Below are 22,689 nucleotides of genomic sequence, written 5' to 3' on the forward strand. Positions count from 1 at the left end.
TCATTTTCTAAGCCTGCTTCCTGGCTAATTCAATCTATTGGACCAGTGGGAGGGACATCATGGGATAGATTAAAAAAATGTTGACTGTCAGATCACCAGGGGATTTGAATTAATGTTCTTTTACACAGAATGGAAGCATATGGGCCACAGAGTGCAGCTCTCCTCGGAAAATTACTGTCAAAACAGTACCATCTCTATTAACACAGCTGCTGACTTGTGAAGCAGAAATCAGATTTTACTTGAGTTAACCTTCAAAAAGCAGTTTCAGAGTGACTGCTCACCAATACTCTCTTGCTACACCAACAATATTGCCTATTAACAGCTTATACAAGTCACACCTGCACACCACAAGTGCTACTGTAGGATGTAACATCCTATAGATGCCCTTATGATAACATGAAGGAAGCAAAGTTATGTTCATCCAGCCTGACAATTGCTATCAAGATCCCATTTTCCTCCTGTAAAAAGGGAAAGCACACTTGATAGAATACCCTTCACAAAAATAATGTAGATTTCACAGTATGGGCTTACTGCTCAATTTGCCTGCATTTCAGCTGGTTTCCAAGGCTGAAGTTCTGCCTTCACATATAATCAGATACAGACATTTCCTTTAGATATTCCTTCCACAGATGTCCTAGCTTGCTTGCCCACCAATTTCCACAGGAAATAGCGTGGATCTCTTATCTGTCGTTTCTTTACATGCAAGCTATGAAATGTTTTATCTGAAGACAATGTTAAAGGCTCAAAGTTAAGCTCTAAGAATAAGAGGCTGAAGCTAAAGCTTTATCTGTGCATTAAGATTGCCTCCAATAAGCAACCTCTTGTTTCTGCAGAAGCCCAAGCCTACCTTAGCACGTGCCAGAAAGGAGAGTCATGAGGAATTCTGCTGAAACAAGATACTATTTACTTACACTGTTAAAAAATGACAAATTTTGGTCTTCTTTGTATATACTGGACAGTGTCCAATGACAGAGAGACTTAAAAATTATTAAAAAATGCATGGATCACATGGATTTATTGCATGGATTTATTAAGGTCCTTACAGAAAAGTAATGTAATTTAAAAAAAAAAAATGGTATTGCTTCATCAAGAGACATTTTTAACTTTCTGATACTTTTACTAATACAAAATGTAGGTCTCTGACCTCATTCATCATGCATAAAGACCGAAGCAAGGCTCCTACACAAATAACATGACCAGTGCAGATTGTTGTAATGAAGAACATCAGGATACTGGTGTGCACCTTCAAATAGTCAGAATTAGTTGGTTCTTGAACGTGTCTATTACTACTCAAGATCCCTGCTGCCTATGCTTTTACTTTCCATATGCATCAAAACTTATGTGATTCAAGTTTTAGAGTCACTAGAGATTTTGAGTGCTGAATATAAGAAACCTGTTTTAAAGAGGGCAGCTCCAAAAAATCCTATTATTCAAAGCTGTCTTGACTGGGACTTTTCTTTTTGCTTCTGTATGTGTAGGTAAATGTTTAGTTTTATGCATATGGTGCACATAAACATGCCCTTAATCAAGAAAGTTGCATGAGTGCTTCGGTTTTAGTCTGAGTAAAAGGTTTTTTCTAAGTTCAGGATAATCCTGTTCCATAATGCTGCTATCATTAGGATATGCATTCTGCAACTGCCTTTGGGAAATAAATGAAGAATATACTTTTTGAGTTCCAAGTGTTCACTATGTATTTCTGCAGCTCTTTTAAAATAGATGCCTCATTCTTCTCAGCTAAAAAACACAGAACAACTTGCTCATAATTTACTGTCTTTTAACATTTGCTTTCTCTACAAAACCTTAGGAAAAATGCTGGGAGTTTTCCCTTGCTGTTAAATATAAAAGCTTCAATGTTTCTTTGAAAAAGAAAACTTATGAGCTCAGTTTAGAGCATATAGTTGCTGCCTTTACTATTACAGAAGTCAATACAATGCTAGCAATGCAGACAGGGCAGTTACTTAATAAGGACCAAGTACACAGTTATTGTGTCAGAGATGGTAATTTAGCATGCTCATACTAAAACTTCATGAAACTTTTATTATTGTATTTTTGTTTACCTTGTTATTTGAGTAATTCCATTTATAAATGTTACAGCAAATCATTGTTAAATGCTGAAGCTTTGACTGAAGTCACCTCTGAATCCACTCATGAGCCTTTGGACTACAGACTACGGTGTAAAAAGGAAGGAAAAAAGGTTATTTGTCTTGATATTTCTTTTCTTCTTTTCACTTTGTCTTTCACATCTTGCACTTTGCACTTCAGGGCTGGTTTCAGTGCAACGTAAAAAATTTGTGCAAATGAGGCACATTACATTGGGCACTTCAACCTTTTTTTAAAAAAAATAGCATTACAATTTCACAACCCGTGGTACAGAATGAAAGCTAGCATTCAGACACTTCAGTTCCTAATTTCCAGAAGATAAATGGACATAAAATTATTAAGCAGAAGAATTTGAACACTATCAAAAGCAATAAATGTTCCATAGGAAATGAATTTGGTAAATTTTAAGGTCATTATAATTAATCACCATGACGTGTTCATGAATTATAACTCGTTCTGCACTCAGCTACAATTATTTTGATTTAATGCTTTTTATCAATGAATATTCAATTCCACTTAACTATCTAAAGCAATTTGCAAGATCTAAACTCTCAAATATCTCTCCTGTTCGTCTCTTTCAGTTCATTTCTGCCATCCAGCTTTTTATGAGTCACTGAATTATTTCTAAATCCCAAACACATTTGGGTGACTAGCTTGCTTACAAAACAACAACTGTAAAAAGAGGGACTCATACTGGATTATTAAATTGATGACTGTAACTCTAAATTTGTATAAAAGCCTTTTTATAACTTATTTATGCACGACTTTCTCAAATCATTGCTGAAGGGCTGGTATTGACCTGCAAAGAGAAGGTACTCTTCGGTCCCTATTGCTGCAGAGCTTGCCTTCTGAAGGCCTCAAAATGATTTAACTATTAATGAATCAAGAATGTATTTGTCATAAGGGAATTACTTCTTACCTAAAAAACAACATTACAATTCTGTCATGACAGAAACTCAAAATGCCTTTTTTTTTTTGAAAGGTTTTTGAAGCTGGAAATGCCTTTTGGCTTTCATTTGCTTTCTTTGCCAACAGAAGGGAAAAAATAGGGGAGTGGAAAAGTCTGGAAACAGCATAATTAGGTCTGTTAAAGAGAGAAAAACCATTGCTTTGGGGGAAGAAAACATGCTATTTGCAATAGAAAAATGTATAAGGGATAATAGAAGATCAGTTGCAAGGGAAAACAAGCTATCGCCTGTATGTTGGGACAGGGTGAACAGAGATATTGGCACAGAAGAGGCTCTTCAGTCTTCTGGTAAAACACTAACTGAGCATGTTAAACTCTACCTCAGAAAATAAAACCACATGGGACACTTTCTCTTCACACACTCATAGCACATACAAAATGTTTTGGTGATTAATATAGAACTAAACTGTGTATAAAAGTGGCTTGTGCCACCAGTCTTGTGACTGATAAACCTCTTGTGGAAGATGTACAAGTCTTTCTTGCTTCATCCTGGGCAAAGCCAGGGGAAGGAAATTAGTGCCACATCTGTAAGACCTGCCTGAAAAACCAAGACAGTTTGTCAAAAGAATATCTGTTGCCTCATCCAATTTCTGGATTTACAAAGAAGAGGCTGGCAGGATCTTCACAACGTGAAGGTGAGTGCGAGTGCAGACTGGCGGGGGAAAGCAGAATGCCTTCGGGGGGGGGGAGCAGAACCACCCTCCACCACCCTGAGCAGGGAAATCATCCTTCCTCCTAACACATCAGAACTGCTGACTTGGGCCAGAATGGTGTAAGGACATAGCCACACCGCCTGGTAACACACCCTTTGGCTCTGGGCCCTTGGGGCTCAGGGGCTTCCTCTCCTTTTGTGTAACCACCTCGATGGGGCTGAGAAGCAATAGGAAAAAATCATAGATCAAAAGACTGCAATTCAGCCTCACGAGGTAAAACTACAACCAGGAAATAAAACCCTGTACATAAGTAAGCGGGGAGCTCTGCAGTCCTGGGAAAGAGGGCTGCCTCAGGATTCAGAGAGGCAGCATGGCAAGCATGAACCTGAAAGGCAAACCTGCTCGGCCACATTCTTTCCTGCTGACAACCCTGGGAATCTCACTGAGTGGTTGAAGTTATTTTGCCTTGAAGCTCTGCTCCACTTTACACGCTAAGGGTTTCACATTCCCGTAGGATGTAACGAAAAGCTGAGGCAAATACGAAAATTCTTAAATTTGGCATATGCCTATTTGAACTCAAGATTTTATTAAAAAACACATCACCAGTTTCCACCTCTGTCAAGGGCTGTGTACACCAAATCTCTCATAGGATGTTCCTGAGAGTATCGACTCCGAAACGGCTCTCAACTCTTCTCCCTACCACCTGACACTCAATTCCACATCTTCTTGTGTCTCATCTGGGAATAAATACCTCGTTTTGACAGGCTGTAGAGCTTCCTATTTCAAAACTTTCCTTTTCTTCTGGCAACTGCTCCACTTACTCAACTCCTTTCACTTTCTTTTTCATTTACTTTTAACAGTAGACATATTGAAGTCCTGAGAAACTACATTTCCAATTACTTTTTGGTATACTGTAGTGCTTTTGGGACACAGGTGCCATTCTAGCTGTACTTTGACTCTTTGCATTTGTTACTGTTAACATCCACAATAACTACTAGTTAACTGCAGTTTAAACCCGCGGCCTCTTTCTAGATCAAGACAGCAAGGAACACAAGTATTTTTGCTTTATACATCTCTGCAATCCAAGACAGGTATTTGGAAAAATCTTCCTCCATGGCAAGGGAGATAAATGTGTTCAAAAATTCAAACAGCACTGAAAAGGCAAAAATAAGGATCTGAATGAGCGAGCATATCTGAATTCTAAAGTAAATTAAAAGTTTCAAGGATTTAATGACTCATATGAAATAACCACTTTTTTCCTACTTCACTGAAAAAAGACCAGGTACAGGCCACAATTACTGTATAGCTAAAATGTTACTGCAAAAAGAAAAAATAAATCCCAGTGTACATGTTAAGTGATTGCCTTATATTCATTCATTCATTAGCTTAACCCTTCCAAAACACCCCGCCCACTTATTGGAATGTCCAAGACTGTCAAACTCCAACATCCCTCTGTAATCTCCTGTTTTCCTAGACAGAGGCCACAGTCGTCAACAAGTAAAGTAACAATGAGAAAAAGGGTACCAGGGAGTAAGAAGATTGGAGCTGCTCTATGACGGGGTACGAGCAGGAGCTGAGGGTGACCCCAGCACAGGCCATACTCTCACTGACCAGGGTGCAGTCACACTGTGTCTGGAGATGGCAGGAGGAGATGGGTGCTGGTAACAGAGTCTACCTGCAGCCCCAGACATGGTAAGTGATGAACTGGTCCAGGGTCCTTCCAGGGAGTCTGGTCAGGAGCAGCAGGAGACAGGGCTGGAGACAGTGCTGGCCAGAAGGTTACAATGCAGTTTCAAGGTCCACATGGGAGACAGGTACACCTGCAGACACTGTTCAGGGCAATTAAGGCCAATCAGCACCCTCACGGCCCTGAAACAGTATCATTTACATACAACGTGCTTTAGTACAATGTACACGCATTTATATTAAACAAAGTGCTGGCAGTATGAAAAGCCTTATCAAGGACAGTAGGGCTGTTTCTGGATGTTGGCCTGTTTATTACTGTTGTTTGAGTTTTTTTGCAACTTGCGGTTCTTTTTGATAATATGAAATAATCTGAACAATTATGAGGCTATTAATAAAAAGGAAAAGCAAGCCTGCCAACCATATGAGTAAAAAAGTGTTATATCCTTTGAACTCCAGAAAGTACGCAGGAGCGAGCCACAGGCCTTGTCCAACAAACCACAGAAAGAGAAGCAGCACACCGCGACGCCAGGACATCTTAACACTAGGCATTATGAGGGGCAAGAGGCAGAGATACCAGACAAAGTACTGGGACGTGCATACTTTGTTAAAACTCACAAAAATAGCGGTATGTAGGAAACAACAGAAGGCAAGGTCTCTGTAAAACGCTATGGACACAACCAGGAGCAAAAGCAGCTGGGGCAGGAAAGCTGCGAGCCCAAGGGCAAAACTCCATTCGCTCTCTGCAGTTAAGTACAACATGTAGAAATAGGGAGAGAAGTTATGACGGATATCCCTCCTGGTCAGGTGGTAGAGGTAGGCATGCTCCAAAAAATCCCAGCCATACAGGTGATAGAACGCAAGAGTCAAGGCGGCCAGCACGGATCCAGCAACCGTTGCAAAAAGCAGCACGTCGCGGTTCAGCATCTTTACAAAAAGCTGCCAGAGGTACGCTATGAACGTGAACTTTGCTTTTTTGTCGCACCCCGTATCCACCGCCCCTTGCCCACCGCCACGCCTGCTCTGCAGGTGGAGCGCTATGGGCAGCGCGTAGGTCAGCGGGTAAATTTTCACGTGCACGGCCAGCCCGTAGCAGACGGCGGCCTTCCCTACGCTCCCCGCTTCCGCCAAGTGCAGGGTGGCGAGCACCAGCAGCGCGACCAGGGCCTCCGCGTTGCCCCGGCTGGAGACGGCCATGGGCAGAGGGTTGAGGAGCCAGGCGACGGCGCAGCACCCGCAGGCCCGGCCGGCGGCGGCCCCCCGGTACCGCAGGGCCCGGTAGGCGACGACGGCAGCCGCCAAGTCCCCCGCCACGAAGAGCAGCTTCCCGAAGACCTCGGCGAGGTAGACGTTGGGCGTCAGGAGCCAGGCCAGGAGCGGGGTGTAGCGGTAGGTGGCCCGTCGGTAGGGCGACCGTCCCTCGGTCACCAGCCGCGCCGCGTCGGTGAAGACCCGGTAGTCGACGTCGGTGTACCGCACCCGCATGGCGCCGTCCTGATGCAGGCCGTACAGCACCAGGCCCAGCCTCGCCAGCAGCGCCGCGCCCAGCGCCGCGCCCACCCCCGGCCGCCCCACCGCCATCCCCCCGCAGGGCGCGCTCTCCACCGGCGCCGCCGCGCCGGGCCGGGCCGGGCCGGGCCGGGGGAAGGCGGGAGCGCGGGGGCGCCGGCGGGCGGCCGAGCTCGGTCCCGGCTTCCGCCCTGCGCGCCCGGGGCGGCGAACGGCACCGCGCCTGCGCGCGGGCGGCGGCGCGTGCGTGGTGCGGGGGCTGAGGCCGTTGCCCCGGCCGGGGCGGGAGGGCGCGGGCAGGGCTGCCGGAGGCGCGCGGGGCGCCCGCTCCCCTCAGCGGCCGGCGGTCCCTCTGCCGCCGGTCGGGGCGGCGGGCCCGGGGGGGCTCTCTGCGGGCCCGGGGGCGCTCCTGCGGGCCCGGGGGCTCCTCCGCCCCCCCGGAGGGCTCTTCCGCCCCCGGAGGCCCCGAGACGTGGGCAGGGGAGCGCCGCGGGCTCCGCTGTCCCTGTGCGCCCGGGGGAACGCGGAGGCGTAAGGAGCTAGCTGCGTGCCCTTGCCGCCTTCGAGTTGGGGCGGTTTATGTTTATTCCGATGGGCTGCCGTGCCTCCCCGCAGTAAGCGCGGTCCCGCAGCGCTGCGCTGGCTGAGAGTCTTGCTGGAGGATGTGAAGGGATGGAGGAAGAGCTGCGGGGCCTCACCAGCCACGCTGCTGCTGCTGCTGCTCCTGCTGCTCCTGCTGCTCCTGCTGCTGCTCCTTCACCCTTCCCGAGGGCAGGGAGCAGGGCGCAGCGCAGATCTGTAAGGCTCTGTGGGCAGAGAGGCAGCATATGCAATAGTGGTTAAGTAAGAAGGAGAAGGAAAAATAACATCTGTTATTTACCTTCTGCAAATGGCTGTGTTTTGCCTAGACGTATGAGCTCTCTCTAAAGCACTTCGGTAAGCTTCCTTCCACAGTAAATGTCTCATTTGCTCAGATCAGAATCAGTATCATGAAAATCAGAGCTTAGAAAGAGTTATTTAAAACAAAGAAATTAATTCCACTGTATTTTTTGGGGGGGTGTGTGTGTACGTGTTCCAAATAGTTTTCCTCTCTGGCTATTTGCTATAGATTGTATCTCACATTTGAATTGGGGCTGACTGAAAAACAGGTATTTATTACTTAACAGTATTATGGGTTTCATATTAGAGCTGAGTAGGGTGTATGTAGAGACGTTTTATTCATCAAAAATGTGCATTGGCTTGTTCAGTAGTTAATTGCAACAGCATTCTTTTTGCTGAATGGTTTCATTTGGGAACATTTTGGGAGCTGCAGCATTGCTGGCTCACGTCACTTACAGAAAAGAATGCTGTTTCTCTGTTCTGGGGGCACTCATCAGAGTACATGGAACAGACTTTTTGCATTTGGCACAGAAGTCTTGGAGGGTGTCCTAACTGGTAGGCTGTTCAGGGGAAAAAAGATATTTCTGTTGTGTGCACACAGCTATTAATTTTTATCTGTTAAGACTGTTTTACTTTGCATAATAATCCAATGGCGTATAGGCTGAGGTGTCCAATGGGAGAAGCATAGTAACTAACTAACCCTGAGAATCAGTTTTTCGTCTGTCTGTATAGGTCACCAGATATTTACATATTACATACTAAACTGGACATCTTCAACAGGAAAGCTCAAGAGACTTCTCCATTAACTCACCATTTGACATCATTAAGTCCTAAAGCTGATGGTTAGGGTATTTTTGGGGTACGGCATGAGGGTGGTTGTTGCTCCTTCATAAATAATTGCTTACTCACTACTGCTGTTCTACTTTAGAACAGGAAAGATTGGTAACATCATTTTTATCTCCTTTCTTCTTTCATATATCTTGTACTATAATTGTTGTGATACTTTTGCAGTAAGTTACATCAGCTTATCCTTTGTTGTGCCCAAGTTGTCCTCTGGAAATGCTAGGAGATAGAAAATGAATAAAATCACTGGGACTGAAATCACTTGCTATTCCATGGAACTACAAGTCTAAGCAAAAGTATGCACGTAGATACTTCTAAATTTTTTGTTTCAGGAAGGTTATTGCTCACAAAGAATTGTTCTTGCCATCTGCCTGCTTTCTCCCAGGATTGTTTGTGATTCTTCGGTTGCCTCTTTGGATTGAATATGTTTTATTATTTCAGATCCTTTGAGGAAACTGTTTATTTTCAGAACAGAATGCATTGCAGTTTATTTGCTGAAGTGTCTAAGTTTAATGATATTGATTAAATAGTACTGGTTCAATAAATAAACTTAGGAGTTTGCAGGTGTCTCAGAAGTTTTTTGTCTGTTTCTGACAGTCTGTTTTCAGACAAATCTTTTATTCTCATCTGAAGTTAATAGAAGTTGTGAAGCTGTCCATAGTGACTGTTTATCTGGATTCTAAAGAGGAAAAGGTAGGTAATTTAATTCTAAAGTGAAGTTAATAAAACAGAAAAGCTACCTTAGCTATTGTTGCATATACCATGACTGAATGACATTGCCTGAGCTGGAAAAAGAATTGATTTTCCTTATCAATAATTTAACATCTTTAAAATAAGCTTGAAGCGCTTCAGAGAATTAAGGTTAGGCTCAAAAACGTGTTTGGCTTCAGATTTGATACCAGCTTACTTAACCTGATTTGTCGTGTACTGTAGACTTTAATGCAGGAAGGAGGGCAGTCTTATTAAAGTTATAAATCTGTTGTTCCTGTAAAATGCTACTTTTATTTATACAAGCCACCAGGAGCCACTTTCAGAAAATGCTAGGAGATAAAAACTAATAGAACTGCTGGGACTGAAGCTGATTGATTCTGGTGCACATCAAGATACAAACAGTATGAAGAAAAGTGTGGTCAGCCATAACCATGCATAAAATATTAACTAAATAGGAAAGCATATATACATACGTATATGCACATGTGTATAAACAGTTTTTTTCCATTACCTACCGTTCATTTGGTTTACACAGTCTCAGAGATGGTGCCATCAGATATTTTATAAACTGGGCTCACATCTATATGTGCTTCTGTTGTATACTGCTGATGGGGGATGATAAGCCTGATCTCAAAATGTTAACTTCTCACATCTTCATCTTCTGTAATAGAGACTACTTCAACAGCATTGGGACGTGTATTCCAGAAACTACCTCACAAGCCCTGTCATTGCTTAAGATTTACACAGGAGTAGTAACAGTGCAAGGACAATGAAACTGGGGCCTTGTTACGCAAAGTGTTCTGAGGCCTAATGGAAGTTTTTAGCATCTGAAAACCAAGGTATCACTGGAGTGTGACACCTGGTGAATGAGGGAGGGAGTAATGAGCTGGTTCCTGGTCAGTCAGGAGCAGTCATCACAGTTGGTCCTGTACTTGCCTTTCAGGTGTTTACTATCCACACTATGGTAGAAGGCTAGTTTTGAGGAGGGATAAGCTGAGGCTGCTTTCCTTGATGAACAAAGATGAACGTATGGCTAAGAACGAGATCTGATGGGTACTGTAGGGCTAAATATTGAAGGGACTAGCAGATTACCTTTGAGAACTTGGAGGAGAATAAGGAGGCTAGTGAGGGGGTGTGAAGAAGTTGACAATGAATTAGAAGATGATTCTCGTAGCAGTGCTTTGAAGTAAACACAAGGGACACATGGTGGTTGGTAGCAGTGCAAGGAAAGAACAAGTGTTGGGTTGCAGTGGTGAGAGCCTTACTAAGATTCAGGTGGCCTAGGAGTCTAGGCAAGCTTAAATATCTGAAAAGTTATGGAAGAAAGAACAATAAGAGGCTTCATAGGAGGAAGGCAATTAGAGGATCTTTTCATATGCTGTATTTTAGCTCATTCTACTGAGATCTCAGGGTGAGGCACTGCTCATGCAAGTCTTTTCTGCAGTTACCTAGTTATTAATGGTTAGCTATACTTTGAGATTTTGTTGTTGAGTTAGGAGATAAAATTTGGTCATAATGACTACTAATTTTTTTTATAAATTGTCTTACTGTATGTGTGCTGTGATCAAAGTCTGTATGTGTAAAAGGTGGGAGGAAAGCTGGGTATTTAAGATGTAGGAAGGAAGATCTTGGACAATAGCTGGTATATGGTCTTCAGACTTCTGAAGGGGGAGACTACTGTGCTGTAATTTGTTAGAGTTCCCTCTTAATTTTCTTGGGTTTTGAACCCAGAATGTTTCCTTACATAAGAAATAGTCCTGCTTAATATATTTATAAACTGACAGTAAATTTTTTTATAAGGTGATTAGTACAGTCTGTTTCTTGCAGCACATGAAATTCGGTAGAAAAAGTGACTAACACTTACGTTAGATGAAACAATGTTTTATCAATGTTGGGATTGATAAAATAAATTGGTTTTGCAAATATGATTGATGCCTTTCAAATAGTTGTAGCGTGTGGAACTTTAGTTATTATTGGCAAAAGGGAAGTATAGTTAAGATTATGTAATGAAGTGTTCATTTCTGCTTTACTACTGGAATGAATAATACAGGAGGTTTTGCAAAAATAAGATGAAAAAACACATTAGAACTCTTCACAGAAGAAAATCACTGTTACAAATATAAGGCCATCACTATTCTCTTAAGCTTTATCTGTTAATGTGTTTACTTAAAACTGCTTGATAAATCTATACCCTTATTCACACATTATGCTAAAAATGTGGCTATTCAGAGAATGTGATCTGACTTGTAAAGGAATTTTTTTTTCACCACATTATGGTTTTGCACAATATGCTTTAAGTGGTGTTTGCAGAGTTGTGTTTGCAGTGGTTATGCTGATTGTATGTCAGTGTATTAGGTAAAATGCTAGTCCTTCAGGGAAAATAGGTACTGGAAAAAATTAGTCTGTAGGGAAACCTGTTAAAAATTAGTATTTCAGAAAAAAAGACTATGGCTGAGAAAACGCGTGGCAGGTTAGTCAGCAAGAATAAGTCCACCGACGTATGATGCTGGCCTAGGGAGAGATTCCAAAAAATATGGCCTGTTTTGATTTAAGGCTGTGGTGTATCTGAAGTGTGATATGGTAAAAAGGAGTTGCCTGCTTCTAAATCGGGCAATGCCCAACTCTCTTGCTGCCTGACTTGAAATGCCAGACAGAAATGCTTTACCTCTTTTTACATTACTGCTATAGCACTAGCTAATGGGGCAGGCAGCTGAGTGGATTAGGATTCCAGAAGTGGGAGCATACAACAAAGAAATGAGTTGAATTTCCTCTGCTAACAAAAGAATGCATAGAGAGAACTGATGAGAGCCCAGGCAGGAGAGAAACTGGAGCCAAATGACAAATTATGGATTTAGGAGACTGTTGGAAGGTGGAGGGTTCCTGGCATAGGACTGCTGGTTCTGACCATTGTGCAGAGCCCAATGACACACCCAGAAAGTGCGAGTTTCTAGCACATGTAAAAGGCTAAATCTAATTGTGTTAGGCATCGTTTGTCAATTCTTGAAGGTGTAAGTGAAGCAATAGGTATTGAGAACTGGTGAAGTCTCTGTTAGAGGATTTTATAGACATGTATATACATATTCATATACTAAAGCTATATATATAAAATATATATTTACTATATATATAAAAATTTGTTACATATATGTATGATAAGCATACTTAAGGAGTAATAGCTGTGTCTTTCTGAATGTCCACATTTTTAAAATCTCTTTAGATACCTTTCTTTCTGTCTGAAATGTGGGGTGGCGGAGCTTGAGGATGAGAGATGTATGGGATCCATCATCTGTTCAAGCAATAACATTTGTGACCCTTTATGTAAGTGAGGAGGTTAGATGTTGCATGTCAGCATGTGAGATGCCCTTGTCTCAAAAGCCATTGCTCATCAGTGCAGCCAGCCATAAACGTCCTAAGCAGCATTCAGTCACAATACTTGATTTTTAAGTGATTAAGAGAAACAATTTTGTGTATTTTTAGTTTATAACCACTTAATTAAATGCTTTCCAATTCTTTGGAGGAGGAAAAGAGACAAAACTTGGAATGTATTTGTTTCAGTCTTCTCACACAATTCTTCTTTTAGCAGATACAAAGGACAGCCTGTAGTTTGCGGGGCAGTGTGGAGGGAGATCTGTCTTCTGAGCCTAAATTAGACCACCACCTTCTACATAAGTGAGACCTCCACTGATACCCAGTTCCTGAGATCATATTGAGATGAGTCACATGAATGAGACACAAAACTGTATTCTGAACCTCCGGTCTTGTTTTTTAGATTGACAAGTAGACATGAAGTATAGAAAGAAAATCACATCAGCGTCTGCTACTGAGCTTGTTTATTTCCTAACACTACTTTCAGAACAGATGGGACATAGACATGAAAAGGCACAAGAGGTAATCATCAATAATTTGTTTAGAAATAGGTCTGAATTACTTTGGCTTAGTGGCTGAAGTAATAAATAAATTCTTTAGGTGCAGAATTCTGGGCTGTGACTCACAAGTTAAAGGAGCTGTGGTTGATGCCAGAAGTTTATCATCCTCCCTTGAAACAACATAAGCTGGCACTGGAACACAAACCACTTCCATGGGTAGCTAAGCTATGGAAACTTGGCCTCTTCTAGCTTAGGCGACAGTTGAGTTCCATGGGGTCCAAGAACGTAAGAGTTTTGATCAAACCTTTTTCCTGAGGAAGAAGCAGCCATAACTTGTCTTACTCTTTCTCATCCCCTTCCCTGGACTTCATTTTCTAGTTAAGATACTGTTTGTGCTGCTGCTTCTCCTGTAGTAGGGAAATTCTATTTTACCCAAGTGCCTATTTTCGTAAAGTTGGTGGGAATTTAATCTCTGAATATTGTTCAAGATTATGCTACTGCAGTAGAGGTGGGGAGACAAACACAGGTTTTATGGACTTACTGTGCCCAAAGTACAAGGAAACAATTCTGATTAATGAGTCCTTTAATGTCTAGCAGAGGGCCATAATCTGCCACAGCTCCATTTCCAGCCACTTGAGTGTCTTTCCATGCTGTGCTCTCCTCTCTTGATCTCCTGGTTAAGACGACTAAAATAAGAACTACTGTTATGCCAACACATAGTAAATAAAACACCTTAATGGAAGGCACAGGAATGACAGATAATGAAAGGCAAATCAAAAAGCAGTATAATTCTCTCTAATAAATAATAGGTTCTGTGGAAAAAGGTGAAATGTGATTTATTTGCTATTGCAAGTTTGGTCAGTATAAATAACTGTATAGCCATAATAGACTTCTGTGTATCATGTGGTGTGGTGTGTTTCAGTGTAACTAGAATAAGCAGTAAGATTGAGCATGTGAGTTTGTTAAAAAACACAGCTTATTATTAGCAAGTTCAGATACCATTTCTTAAGAATTTTTGCTGGAAAAAATGGTTGGAGATGCTAGAAAGGGTTAGTTTAGACAACTGCTAAGAAAACGTATTCAGTCCTTCAGAGTGAGTGTTAGGTGATTTACCTGAGAGGTAGGACACTTGCATTTGGAAAGGTTTAAGGATGTTTTCTTTATCCTTGGAGGTGCTGTGCAGCATAGTTTTGTAAACTCTGGAGGAAGAAGAACTATAGGGGTGAAAGCCAGCTCTTAATTGATGGTTTGATCCAAACCATTGTGGTTTTTTGTTTGGGTTTTTTTTGGCTTAGTTTAAAAAAAAAAAAGAAAAAAGTGGTTTGCGCAATTACATTGAATAACTGTTGGGAATTCTGTCTGGAGACTTGCCAGAGTAGAGCTCTCAAGTGCTTCTGCAAGTTTTGGGAGAAAGGTGACTGACTCTAATAGAGATGCTGTTATTGTTCCTGCAAGATGAAGGACTGCAGCAAGAATTCAGGACACCAGAAAATGAATGTTACCCTGAGCATCAGTCCTAAGTGTGATGGTCAGAAATTTCCACTTCTTCCAGAAGGTGCAGTGGTCCAGACGTACTACAGAGTTGTTGCATACCAGGCTTTGCTGTTCTGTGACTGTGTTTGAGTTTGCAGTTACTGAGATAAGAATAAGTAGTTCTGCTTACAGATGTAGTCTCGAACTAAATTTCATAGAGTTGGCTGAGGTGAACGGTAGGGACTATCCTCACCCCCTCTGTTTCTTATGCTTTTGGGCATCAGATGGATTTCCAAGGATGTGGTGGTGCTTTTTTTCCAGTAGATACAAAAATGAGTTCTAAGTCTCTGCCACAGGTAGAGCAGTTATGTTGTTTTATGTAGCACTAAAAGGTTTCTAAAATTACTTAATAAAATCAATGATGCAGTTTCCTGCTTGTGTCTTCATGGTCAAAACTGATCAATGGATCAGAGAAGTTAATATCTTAATTTCTTTGATATTGTGTGACCAAAAAAAACCTTATGAAGAGCTACCTTTCCTTCTCAACAGTAAACATCTTAATGTTTCTTCTGTCAATAATCCTGATGACATTGTTTCAATAATCCTGATGACGTTGTTGCACTTACTTTCAGTACCAGGTACAAACATTGAAAACTATAAAAAAAAAAAAAAAGTCTCTTAACCTTCTCCCTTCTTGATGGAATTTTGATGTCACAGTGAAAACAAAGGGAAGATAGGGCATAGTTCAGGACAGGTGTGGGGGTCTGAGAGAACCTACTTCCCTTTGAATCATTTTAGCTTTCATTGGGGAAATCTCACATGCTTGGGCGAGGGGTTCTTGTCCTACCACCTACTTTTTTGTGCTGACATAATGCCTTGGGGAGCTGTTCACAGAAATAGAAGGCTGAAGCAGTATGTTACAAGAAATTCAGGCCTGTAAGCACTGTATTGGACAATAAATATAAATAAAAGTAGATGGCTTTTGCATTATTATGGGGCTTCCTTTTACCCCATGGTAGTATGGTGCAGCCTAACTATTTCCCTGCTGTGGCTGTGCAGCTGTTAGAAAAGGCAGTGCCCGGTTAACTGTGCTGGAAGGGCTCCAGAGCTACTATTTGTGAGGAGTTACAGCAAGTAAGTGTGTGTGTGTAGAACATAGGACTTCTCCTGTGGGAGTGGTGAAAGAGAAGAGGGAATAGCTGTTTGTTGTTTGGTTTACTGTTCTTGAATGGGGATATCTAGAAGAAAGTGCAGGTGGGGTTTCCTAGGTCCCCTTACCTGGAAAGAAGGAACAGCCTGTAGGAGAGAGGAGCAGTGGTTAGGGAGCTCTAGTCTGTAGAGACATGGGTAATCCTCTGGTCTTCCTAAAGCTGGTTTTGCACTTTGCTTCCAAGTGTGTCTAAGCTCTATCTACCTAAGTAGAAAAGGTCAGGGCTGAAAAAATAAATCATATGTTAGCTTTGCTCACAAAAGAGTGCTCTGGGTAATGGTTGGCACTGCTAGCCAGGTATACAGTGTGTGTGGAAAAATGTGAATTAAGATTATCTGGGTTTCCATGTCCTCCAAAAGTTTTGCAAAAAACAGTTGTTCTCTGTTGCATAAAACTTCAAATACTCCCTCTGGAAAGGCAGTGAAACACTCTTAGCTACCTGTGATGCTTTTGACCTTAACCAATAAAGGGCTTCCCTGTCTTTTGTTATGGATGATTTAAAACTGGTTAAACAACTGGTTAAATATATTTTGAACTTAAAGGGTGTATTACTATTACTCTTGTTAAACTTTTTCCTCCTCTGTTTTCTAGGGATGGCATGGTCTTCTAAATATTTTTTTGGAAAAGAATCCTCAAAAGTTTCTGTCTTTTTAATGCTATTGTCTTCCTTTGGGTTTTTTTTTAAAGAGCTTGTCAGGGAGATCTCCTTGAAAAGTGTCCCTGGGTAATAATTCTACCTTATTACTCCTTTTGTGTATCCTATTGTATTGTGCATAGTGGCTAAGACGCTATTGTACTTGGCACTACAGAATCATAAGCTAAAGAGAGACTGTCCTAGAGACTTAGCTGTAGAGGATGTATCCTTCAATAGCTGTCTGTGGAAATCCACTTTTTTTTTGGTGACTAGGGTTTTCTCTCTCCTAAATATTTATTTAGCTGTTCTTCATTCAAACTCTGACAGTTACTTGGCTGGATTAGTTGCTTATGCACACTTTCTGTTTGAGCTCTGCCTCTTTTTGTGTTAAAGATCTCAGGTGGTGGTGCTTATGCAGAGTATAATTACCTGGTAGCAAAGTTCATACTGTCTTTGGTGCTGTCTTTAGCAGTTACAGTTCTGTCCCTAATTCTCTTACCTCCTTGTTACGTAGGATACTGTCCCCTAACCTTATGCGCATATGTTTCTTAACTCAGCCTTCAGAGCTTATTCATTCACTCTTGATTCAAAGTGACAGCTGTGCCACCAATCTGTTTGTCAGTTTTCCCCCATTTGGTGTGCTGGAGTATGCTCTCCTTCCTATATATGCTCAAGGATGCTGTCTGGCCCTTTGTGGTCTGCAGGTCTGCTGTACCTGGATCAGATGTTGAAGGCAGACTCCATTGATATGAGCGCTCAGTGTTTCAATGGTAAAACTCCTATCATAGGAGAGTAAACCTATGGTAGAGAATTCAGGCAAGCCATGTTTGTAGACTTGGGACAATTTGTATGTAGTGTTCTATATTTGCAGTGTAACTGGCAACAGACATGTCACTTGTTTCAATATTGTTTGGCTTTCTTCGTTCTGGTTACTGTTGAATTTAAATATTTGTCCTTGTTGACTGCCACATGGTTGAGTTTGACAGGTTGTTGCCAGAATTTGAGTCTGCTGACATAAACTTTGCATATGTGTAAGCAGAGATTCAACCAATGATTACCCTGTGTTGGAGTAGATCCTGCTTTGTATGTGTACAGTAGAAGATTAGGAAAGGCTGCCTTTTGAGAGAAAGAGGACAGCTATATCTGATATTTATTTGATGGATCTTTCAAAGAGTTGATTGTGCCAAAAATACAGCACAAAAATATCCCCTGGGTAAGGTGTACATTAGACATTGAGCTGCTTGAGCGTGTCCAGAGAAGGGCAACCAAGTTGGTGAGGGGCCTGGAGCACAAGTCTTATGAGGAGCGGCTGAGGGATCTGGGGTTGTTCAGTCTAGAAAAGAGGAGGCTGAGGGGAGACCTTATCGCTCTCTACAACTACCTGAAAGGGGGTTGTAGTGAGGTGGGTGTTGGTCTCTTCTGTCAGGTGTCTGGAGATAGGACAAGAGGAAATGGCCTCAAGTTGAGGCAAGGGAGATTTAGGTTAGATATTAGGAAAAATTTTTTTACTGAGAGGGTTGTCAGGCATTGGAACAGGCTGCCCAGGGAAGTGGTTGAGTCACCATCCCTGGAGGTATTAAAAAAGCGAGTGGACAGGGTACTCCAGGGCATGGTTTAGGGGGCATGGTTAATGGTTGGACTTGATGATCTTGAAGGTGTTTTCCAACCTAAATGATTCTATGATTCTATGAAATATCAATGCAATGAAAGGTAAGAGTAGTTTTCCTTATTTAGATTGCTTTGTATTTGTAATAACTGTAAGGTAATTATTTCTGTAAAAATAACCAGTCAGTCAGCACTTGATACTTACCAAGCAGCCATGCTATTTAAGGCTGATAGAAATCTTCAGAGTTCCTTGAACAACCCAGACTGGAACTGTGCAAAAATAGTATCATGTTGAACTATGTGTCATGCTTCTACAAAATGCATAAATTACTCGCAATGAATCTTACTATTTAAGTGCTTTCTGGGGTAACTGTATTCCCTGAGAATTAGAAGAAAAGAAAAATTTTCTACTTCCAGTATAAATTATGCTGTAGTAATTTTTAGCTAGCATAAAACAGAGGCAACTGAAAAGTGAGACTTCTGCATCAGTGAACCTGTGGGCTTCTTCAGGAGGATTGCTCTCCCAGGTTTTAATTCCTGTTAAAATCATTACTATCTTTAAAAGATGCAACAGTACTTTATGTCAAATGGCTAGAAAAATCAAGAACATTTTTTCTGGTTTTGTGTTGTATTTGTTGAGTTGCTGGCTCCTTTACAACTGATGTATAAAGACAAATTTCCTTTCTGAAAGCCAGGCTATCCATGACATTTTGTAGGAAAACATTGAGCAGAACCTGCCCAGTGGATATTGCTACACTCCTCTCTTAGCACCATCACCACCGGAAAGATTTGTTTATTTGGTGTCCATTTTGATGTTCCTCTGAATTTGAAAGTTAATTCTTCAGTGAAATTAGAGTATCTCAAGTGGAAAGAGATACCATGTTGAGATTTGAGTTCTGCATATCCTTTGTTGTCCTATGAATGCAAAACTTTGTGTGTATTTTCTGATTGAAATAAATCAGCCTATCTACCTGACCCCTTGGAGAATTCTTAAGAACTTAAAAAATGCATGATAGAAAGTAATCTTTAAGCCTAAGTCTAAAATATTTCATCTGTTTCTCCTTACACCTCACAGACTTGCCATGGTTGTGGCTTTTCATGTGACATAGTGCCATGGTTTAAGCCCAGCTGGCAACAAACCACCACAAAGCCACTCACTCACTCCGCCTCCCCGATGGGATGAGGAGGAGAAAATATAACGAAAGGCTCATGGGTTGAGACAAGGACAGGGAGGGATCACTCACCAGTTATGGTCACAGGCAAAAGACAGGCTCAACTTGGGGAAGAAACAAAATCAATTTAATTTACTACAAATCAAATCAAAACAAGGATAATGGGAAGTAAACCCGAATCTTAAAACCCCTTCCCCCCCACCCCTCCCTCCTTCCCGGCTCGACTTCACTTCCAGTTTTCTCTACCTCCTCCCCCCCAGCAGTGCAGGGGGATGGGGAATGGGGGTTACGAACAGTTCATCACACGTTGTCTCTGCCGCTCCTTCCTCCTCAGGGGCAGGACTCCTCACACTCTTCCCTTGCTCCAGCCTCGGGTCCCTCCCACAGGAGACAGTTCTCCACGAACTTCTCCAGCGTGGGTCCTTCCCGCGGGTTGCAATTCTTCACAAACTGCTCCAGCATGGGTCCTTTTGGTGAGCTGCAGTCCTTCAGGCACGGACTGCTCCAGCACGGGCTTTCCCATGGAGTCACGGCCATCTTTGGGGGCATCCCCCTGCTCAGGCGTGGGCTCCTCTCTCCCCGGGCTGCAGGTGGGCATCTGCTCCGCCGCTCACCTCCATGGCTGGGGGGGGGACAGCCTGCTGTCTCGCCACAGGCTGCAGGGACATCCCCTTCTCCCCTGCTCCTCCTTCCCCCCTTCTTCACTGACCTTGGTGTCTGCAGAGGGGCTTCTCTCACATTCTAATCACCTCCCCCACTGCAGGTTTCCCCTCTTAAATATATTCTCCCAGAGGCGGTCCTGCCATTGCTGATCAGGTCAGCCTTGGCCAGAGGCGGGTCCGACTTGGAGCTGGGGAAGCTTCTAGCAGCTTCTCACAGGAGCCACCCCTGCAGCCCCTCCCCTGCTACCAAAAACCCTGCCATGCAAACCCAAACCACATAGTAACCACAGGGGCATTGCACATTTCTGTGTGAATGGTTTTAAAAAAGATGACTAAGCAAGTTTTCACATAAACTAGTGGAAGTTCTAATAGATAATTCTAATCTAGGTTATTCATTTTAATTTATAGGCAAATATTAACGCATTCTGTGTACTGTTTCTCCAACCCTAACAACTTACAAATGAACACTGGTGAAACAAATGCTATAAACAATTTTTATTACGAGAGTGATCAAAATTGGCAGTTTTATTTGTGGACCTTTAGAGTCTCTGGCCATGACTCTCCAGTTTTGGAGATCTATTTAACAATAAAGGAACTTTTCTTTTGCTGTCTTTGGAGGGGAGGGAAAGTGAAGCAAGTTCTCTTGGATATTCTTCAAAACAGAAACGGTCTATTAATGTTGTAATCCTTGCAGCATTCTCTGTGGGTTGAACAATACTCTGTCACAGAGGTTTTAACTTCTGTGGAGATATTTGAAAAATAACAGATTGTTGTAGTTTAACCCCAGTCAGTAACTAAGCACCATGCAGCCACTCCCTCCCCCCCCCCCCAGTGGGATGAGGGGGAAAATCGGGAAAAGAAGTAAAACTCGTGGGTTGAGATAAGAACAGTTTAATAGAACAGAAAAGAAGAAACTAATAATGATAATGATAACACTGATAAAATGACAATAGTAATAATAAGAGGATTAGAATATAAAAGTGATGCACAATGCAATTGCTCACCACCTGCCGATCGATGCCCAGTTAGTCCCTGAGCAACGATCCCCCCACCCCCACTCCCCCCAGTTTATATACTGGGCATGACATCACACGGTATGGAATACCCCTTCGGCCAGTTTGGGTCAGCTGCCCTGGCTGTGTCCCCTCCCAACTTCTTGTGCCCCTCCAGCCTTCTCGCTGGCTGGGCATGAGAAGCTGAAAAATCCTTGACTGAGTCTAAACACTACTGAGCAACAACTGAAAACATCAGTGTGTTATCAACATTCTTCGCATACCTAACTCAAAAACATAGCACTGTACCAGCTACTAGGAAGACAATTAACTCTGTCCCAGCTGAAACCAGGACACAGGTACTGCCATCAGACTAGGAGGTGTGGTACAGGTGTGTAAGCAGGAACCTTAAGAGTTTTAAGCACTGTTCTACCCTGCTCAGAACACTCATAATCAACATTGTATTGATGATGTAGGGTAATCAGAATCATTTAGGTTGGAAAAAACTTCTTAAGATCATTGAGTCCAACTGTAATGATCCAGGTTCATTCCCTTCCTGCCTTTTGTAGGCCTGGGACATCTGTCCTTGGTGGAGATACCACTACTGTAATGAGAGAGGTGGGTAGGAAAGAGACCTGCTGAAAAGAGCTACCTGCAGGTGGTGGTGAAGTCAAGTATTTTGCAGGCGTATGTTTCATGCTAGAGACAGTGGTACCAAGAGGATCAGACACGATTTGTCAGGTTATTTAAGAAAAACCATCACACTATGTACAGAATTGGGAACATGCTTGCAGTAGCATCTATAATAACCTCAGGAACAGATCAGTATGTGTGTTCTCACTTGGTCTTCAGGATGCTGCTTTGTGGTTACCAAAAAGCAATGGAGAAGGTGACAGAATAAGCCATTTCCTATAAAATGGGAAGTCAAGTTCATAACTGAAATATTTTCTGTTTCTTCAAATATGAAGTTTTTAAAATGTAAATTAAGCCAGGTATGTTAATGTAGAGTGGGTTGTTCATGTGATAGATTTGCTCACTTTAGCATTCTTGTCCACTTTTGATTTTTTGGGTATGAGAAATGAGGAAGGCTAGTGGCAGGTTGAGGATGGTAAGTGCTAAGTCTGGCCTTGACTGCAGCGTGATCCTTGTAGGAGAGGCAGCAAATGGGCCTCCATGTTTGGAACAAATCATAAACCAGAAGTGAAATACAGTCAGTACATTTGTGTGAGGTGTTTGCTTTGAGATAATATTTACTTATACAGTGGAGCACACTCCTCTATTGTGTGACAAAAGCACACCCAATAAGCCTGCTCTGAAGGGTTCTTTATTTTCTAAAGGTAAATATTTTGTTGTATGTGGGGGAAGGGGAAAAAGGATGAATATCTAGGAGACAAGTGTGAGCAACAATGTGAGGCAAAATTTTGATTATCAATCTTCCCAACGATTTCTGATTGTATTGATTTTTTTTAAACTACTCCATGTACGTAATGATATATCTTTGATTAAATATCAGCATATGTGGCGGTGTTGCTACTGTAATTCTCTGAAAGTCCAATGAACAATTATGACATGAATTACTCAGTTTTTCCATAGTGCTTTTTGCTTAAAAGCAGAGGCATATAAAATTGAAGGAAATCCAATTAAACTTGGCAGGCAGTTGCTAGTTTAAATGGGTTCAAAGAAAACGATTGGGGAGAAGATTAAAGAAATAGTAATCAGTAATGTTGGAA

At 42.1% G+C, this 22,689-nt stretch overlaps 2 protein-coding genes across 2 annotated transcripts in view; one reads left to right on the forward strand and one right to left on the reverse strand.

Moving 5' to 3' along the window:
• Positions 1-1,009: 1,009 nt before the first annotated feature.
• Positions 1,010-7,042, reverse strand: PIGM (phosphatidylinositol glycan anchor biosynthesis class M). The gene has a single exon (XM_052806404.1). The coding sequence runs from the start codon at positions 6,982-6,984 to the stop codon at positions 5,719-5,721; it is 1,266 nt and encodes a 421-aa protein (XP_052662364.1). The 5' UTR covers positions 6,985-7,042; the 3' UTR covers positions 1,010-5,718.
• Positions 7,043-7,515: 473 nt separating this feature from the next.
• RGS7 (regulator of G protein signaling 7) overlaps positions 7,516-22,689 on the forward strand; it is a 294,692-nt gene continuing 279,518 nt past the window's right edge. The window contains exon 1 of the mRNA XM_052805847.1: positions 7,516-7,848. The gene's annotated coding sequence lies outside the window, so the exon portion shown is untranslated. The remainder of the gene's footprint in view (positions 7,849-22,689) is intronic.

This window comes from Harpia harpyja, chromosome 13, assembly GCF_026419915.1.
Source record: "Harpia harpyja isolate bHarHar1 chromosome 13, bHarHar1 primary haplotype, whole genome shotgun sequence".
Classification (NCBI taxonomy): domain Eukaryota; kingdom Metazoa; phylum Chordata; class Aves; order Accipitriformes; family Accipitridae; genus Harpia; species Harpia harpyja.